This window comes from Penaeus chinensis, chromosome 5, assembly GCF_019202785.1.
Source record: "Penaeus chinensis breed Huanghai No. 1 chromosome 5, ASM1920278v2, whole genome shotgun sequence".
In the NCBI taxonomy this organism is placed as follows: Eukaryota; Metazoa; Arthropoda; class Malacostraca; order Decapoda; family Penaeidae; genus Penaeus; species Penaeus chinensis.
Window position 1 is genome coordinate 36,492,307 of NC_061823.1, and position 6,675 is coordinate 36,498,981.

The 6,675-nt window shown below is 37.1% G+C and overlaps 1 protein-coding gene across 1 annotated transcript in view; it reads left to right on the forward strand.

The window, feature by feature from the left end:
- The window catches only part of LOC125025594 (pheromone-regulated protein PRM7-like), a 15,092-nt gene extending 14,367 nt beyond the window's left edge, over positions 1–725 (forward strand). The window contains exon 2 of the mRNA XM_047613618.1: positions 393–725. Within this exon, the coding sequence (XP_047469574.1) occupies positions 393–725 (333 nt within the window). The remainder of the gene's footprint in view (positions 1–392) is intronic.
- Positions 726–6,675: the final 5,950 nt, after the last annotated feature.

Here is a 6,675-nt window from a genome sequence, read left to right on the forward strand (position 1 = left end):
TCTCTCTCTCTCTCTCTCTCTCTTTCTCTCTGTCTATCTATCTTTATCTATATCTATCTATCTATCTATCTATCTGTCTATCTGTCTATCGATCTATCTGTCTATCTATCTATCCATCTATATATATTTTGTTCCGCATCTTCCTCTTAATTTCATAATTTCTGTGTCTGTATGGATGTATGTATGTATCTGTTTGTCTGTCTATTTCTATCTCTCTATCTATATACGTCCCTATTTCTTTACTCTATTGCTCAAACAACATGCCATAAACAACCGTCCAGATCGCTGCCAACATCTCCTCCGCTGACAACATCTTCTCGGCTGACAACACCTCTTCCGCTGACAACATCTCCTCGGCTGACAGCACCTCCACGGCTGACAACACCTCTTAGCCTGACAACACCTCTTGCGCTGACAACACCTCCTCGGCTGACAACACCTCTTCCGCTGACAACACCTCCTCGGCTGACAACACCTCTTACGCTGGAAACACCTCCACGGCTGACAACACCTCTTACGCTGACAACACCTCCTCGGCTGACACCACCTCTTCCCCTGACAACATCTCCTCGGCTGACAACACCTCTTACGCTGGAAACACCTCCTCGGCTGACAACACCTCTTCCGCTGACAACACCTCCTCGGCTGACAACACCTCTTCCCCTGACAACACCTCCTCGGCTGACAACACCTCCTCGGCTGACCCCATTAACACCACCTATTAGTTCCTGTATTCGATCACAACGCCGGCCATCTAGCCCTCATTACTTCGCTTCGCCCACTACAAACAGCAAACCATTAGCTCATCCTTTGCAGCATCTTCTCTGACAGCTTGCAATAGTCAGGAGAAAGAAGTGGATAATTTAGGAGGTTGAGAGAATAAAATTTCACGTCGTTGGAAAGGGGGATGGGAGGGGGAGGGAGAGGAGGGAGAGGAGGGAGGAGGGGGGGAGAAGAGGGAGGGGGAGAAAGGGGGGGAGGGGGAGAAAAGGGGGAGATGGTGAGGGGGAGGGGAGAAGGGGGGATGGGGGAGAAGGAGAGGAGGGGGAGGGAGAGAAGGAAGATTAAAAAAGAGGGGGAGAAGGTGGCGTAATGGAATGGAGGGGGGGGGGGGGGAGGAGGTTTTGCTAGGTAATTAACATAGACTGTAGGTGGGGGGGGAGGGGGGGTTTTAGCTTGGCTTAAACTTGTTAACTTGATGTGTCTGCCTGAAGTGTTTTAATTTCAGGCACATACCCTCAACATTTACGTACATCCACCACACCCTATATAAACACAGTTAACACATATCCATGCATACATACTATCAAAACATACACATAGTTATAGACACAGACCATCAGACAGACTATATCCGTTTCCATACCCAAATAAAGATAAAATTTCCTGCTTGAAAACTCATTGCATGTTTAAAAAAGCAGAAGATATTACTAAAGGTTTGGATCTTAGCCTAAAACGTGCATAGAATTATCGTTGGCCAATATACTGAATAATATTTTCTTCTCTGTTTTTATACTGTGATTTTTTTCTCGTTGACTTGATTGTATTTGCGCATTTATTGTAGTTGTCTATACTCGTGATAGATAGATAGAAGGATAGATTGTGTGATTGCTAGATAGATAGGTAGAAAGATAAGCAGAAAAATAAGTAGTTAGATAGATATATAGATAAACAGACGAATAAAGACTTAGACAGATAGACAGATAATCAAATAGATATATATTGATAAATAGATAGATATCGATAAACAGTTACAGAGACAGACGGACAGACAGAAAGACTTCGAAAGAGAGAAAGAGAGAGAGAGAAAAAAAATAATAACCCATAACGACGCGACAAGAAAGTTAACTCTTTTTGCAACGTAACCGCGACGTAGGAATGAACTGATATCGAGATCATCTATCGTTATCTATGACTAATATAACCGCGGCTTAACACATCCATCCTGACCCCCCTTGACCATGCTAGGGGATCTTCCAGCACGCCTGTCTCATCCACTCCATCTATCCATTCCATCTTATTCATCTCATTTACTTCATCCATCACATTATCTTCATTTACTTCATCCATCTCATCTACTTCATTCATCTCATTTACTTCACCCATCTCATCTACTTCATTCATCTCATTTACTTCATCCATCTCATCTACTTCATTCATCTCATTTACTTCACCCATCTCATCTACTTCATTCATCTCATTTACTTCATCCATCACATTATCTTCATTTACTTCATCCATCACATTATCTTCATTTACTTCATCCATCTCATCTACTTCATTCATCTCATTTACTTCATCCATCACATTATCTTCATTTACTTCATCCATCACATTATCTTCATTTACTTCATCCATCACATTATCTTCATTTACTTCATCCATCTCATCTACTTCATTCATCTCATTTACTTCATCCATCACATTATCTTCATTTACTTCATCCATCACATTATCTTCATTTACTTCATCCATCACATTATCTTCATTTACTTCATCCATCACATTATCTTCATTTACTTCATCCATCACATTATCTTCATTTACTTCATCCATCACATTATCTTCATTTACTTCATCCATCACATTATCTTCATTTACTTCATCCATCACATTATCTTCATTTACTTCATCCATCACATTATCTTCATTTACTTCATCCATCACATTATCTTCATTTACTTCATCCATCACATTATCTTCATTTACTTCATCCATCACATTATCTTCATTTACTTCATCCATCACATTATCTTCATTTACTTCATCCATCACATTATCTTCATTTACTTCATCCATCACATTATCTTCATTTACTTCATCCATCACATTATCTTCATTTACTTCATCCATCACATTATCTTCATTTACTTCATCCATCACATTATCTTCATTTACTTCATCCATCACATTATCTTCATTTACTTCATCCATCACATTATCTTCATTTACTTCATCCATCACATTATCTTCATTTACTTCATCCATCACATTATCTTCATTTACTTCATCCATCACATTATCTTCATTTACTTCATCCATCACATTATCTTCATTTACTTCATCCATCACATTATCTTCATTTACTTCATCCATCACATTATCTTCATTTACTTCATCCATCACATTATCTTCATTTACTTCATCCATCACATTATCTTCATTTACTTCATCCATCACATTATCTTCATTTACTTCATCCATCACATTATCTTCATTTACTTCATCCATCACATTATCTTCATTTACTTCATCCATCACATTATCTTCATTTACTTCATCCATCACATTATCTTCATTTACTTCATCCATCACATTATCTTCATTTACTTCATCCATCACATTATCTTCATTTACTTCATCCATCACATTATCTTCATTTACTTCATCCATCACATTATCTTCATTTACTTCATCCATCACATTATCTTCATTTACTTCATCCATCACATTATCTTCATTTACTTCATCCATCACATTATCTTCATTTACTTCATCCATCACATTATCTTCATTTACTTCATCCATCACATTATCTTCATTTACTTCATCCATCACATTATCTTCATTTACTTCATCCATCACATTATCTTCATTTACTTCATCCATCACATTATCTTCATTTACTTCATCCATCACATTATCTTCATTTACTTCATCCATCACATTATCTTCATTTACTTCATCCATCACATTATCTTCATTTACTTCATCCATCACATTATCTTCATTTACTTCATCCATCACATTATCTTCATTTACTTCATCCATCACATTATCTTCATTTACTTCATCCATCACATTATCTTCATTTACTTCATCCATCACATTATCTTCATTTACTTCATCCATCACATTATCTTCATTTACTTCATCCATCACATTATCTTCATTTACTTCATCCATCACATTATCTTCATTTACTTCATCCATCACATTATCTTCATTTACTTCATCCATCACATTATCTTCATTTACTTCATCCATCACATTATCTTCATTTACTTCATCCATCACATTATCTTCATTTACTTCATCCATCACATTATCTTCATTTACTTCATCCATCACATTATCTTCATTTACTTCATCCATCACATTATCTTCATTTACTTCATCCATCACATTATCTTCATTTACTTCATCCATCACATTATCTTCATTTACTTCATCCATCACATTATCTTCATTTACTTCATCCATCACATTATCTTCATTTACTTCATCCATCACATTATCTTCATTTACTTCATCCATCACATTATCTTCATTTACTTCATCCATCACATTATCTTCATTTACTTCATCCATCTCATCTACTTCATTCATCTCATTTACTTCATCCATCACATTATCTTCATTTACTTCATCCATCACATTATCTTCATTTACTTCATCCATCACATTATCTTCATTTACTTCATCCATCACATTATCTTCATTTACTTCATCCATCACATTATCTTCATTTACTTCATCCATCTCATCTACTTCATTCATCTCATTTACTTCATCCATCACATTATCTTCATTTACTTCATCCATCACATTATCTTCATTTACTTCATCCATCACATTATCTTCATTTACTTCATCCATCACATTATCTTCATTTACTTCATCCATCACATTATCTTCATTTACTTCATCCATCACATTATCTTCATTTACTTCATCCATCACATTATCTTCATTTACTTCATCCATCACATTATCTTCATTTACTTCATCCATCACATTATCTTCATTTACTTCATCCATCACATTATCTTCATTTACTTCATCCATCACATTATCTTCATTTACTTCATCCATCACATTATCTTCATTTACTTCATCCATCTCATCTACTTCATTCATCTCATTTACTTCATCCATCACATTATCTTCATTTACTTCATCCATCACATTATCTTCATTTACTTCATCCATCACATTATCTTCATTTACTTCATCCATCTCATCTACTTCATTCATCTCATTTACTTCATCCATCACATTATCTTCATTTACTTCATCCATCTCATCTACTTCATTCATCTCATTTACTTCATCCATCTCATCTACTTCATTCATCTCATTTACTTCATCCATCTCATCTACTTCATTCATCTCATTTACTTCATCCATCACATTATCTTCATTTACTTCATCCATCACATTATCTTCATTTACTTCATCCATCACATTATCTTCATTTACTTCATCCATCACATTATCTTCATTTACTTCATCCATCACATTATCTTCATTTACTTCATCCATCACATTATCTTCATTTACTTCATCCATCTCATCTACTTCATTCATCTCATTTACTTCATCCATCACATTATCTTCATTTACTTCATCCATCTCATCTACTTCATTCATCTCATTTACTTCATCCATCACATTATCTTCATTTACTTCATCCATCTCATCTACTTCATTCATCTCATTTACTTCATCCATCTCATCTACTTCATTCATCTCATTTACTTCATCCATCACATTATCTTCATTTACTTCATCCATCACATTATCTTCATTTACTTCATCCATCACATTATCTTCATTTACTTCATCCATCACATTGAAAGTGGGCGCAGAGTTTTCTTGGCGGTAACACGTCCTGAACATGATTTAATATGATTTTCGCGTGATTTATAGCACGGATTTTGTTGTTACATGAATATGGTAATGGATGGAGATTTTCTTTTTTTCCTTCTTCTTCTTCTTCTTTCTCTTCTTCTTCGTTTTTATTCTAGACGCGGATCCTTGTGGTAAATTTTGAATATTCAAGTGATGATGTTCCTGTGATGCATGGTGCATGGGAATTAAAACTCGGTGTATGAAATGTGAAAAGAAAAGAGGTAGGCAGAAAAAAAAGGAGAGTGAAAGAGAGAGAGAAAAAGAGAGAGAGAGAGAGAGAGAGAGAGAGAGAGAGAGAGAGAGAGAGAGAGAGAGAGAGAGAGAGAGAGAGAGAGAGAATATAATAGAAAAATGGAGGTTTCGTGTAATAACAAACAAAGATAAACGTATTACAAAATCAGTGAAACGGAATTGAAATCAAGACTATTATCAGCCAAATATTTTCCGAAATTTGGCCAATTCTATGAGCATTGTGTCCCTCTCCTTCACCCATTCCCTCCCTCCCTTCTGTCCCCCTCCCTCCTTCCCTCCCTTCCGCCCTCCTCCCTCCCTTCCGCCCTCCTCCCTCCCTTCAGTCCCCCTCCCTCCCTTCTCGACCCCCCCACCTCCCTCTCTCGCACTTCCTCCTAAACTAACATTCACTTATCGCCCCCTATCGCTACCTCTCCATTCACTCCTTTGGCTTCCTCACAAACACGGGAAGCTTGGATGCCTCTCCCCTCTCGCCCCTTCTTCCATTATCCACTCCTCCCCTCTTTCCCTCATTGTTCTTTTTTCCGTCTCCATTCTCCCCTCTCCCCTTCTCCCCATGTCCCCCTCTTCTTCTCCTTGCCTCCTCCTTTCCTCGTCCTTTCTTCTTTTCTTCGCCCCTCTCTGTCTCTCCTCTTTGTCTTCTTCTGATTTTCCTATTCTTCCGTTTAACACTTTTTTCTCTACACCTCCTTTTCCAATTTCCCCTTTTCCTCTCCTCCCTCCTTTCCCTCTCTCTTCATCTTCCGCTCTCTCTTCCTGCTTCCATTCCCTCTTTCCCCTTCTCCCCCA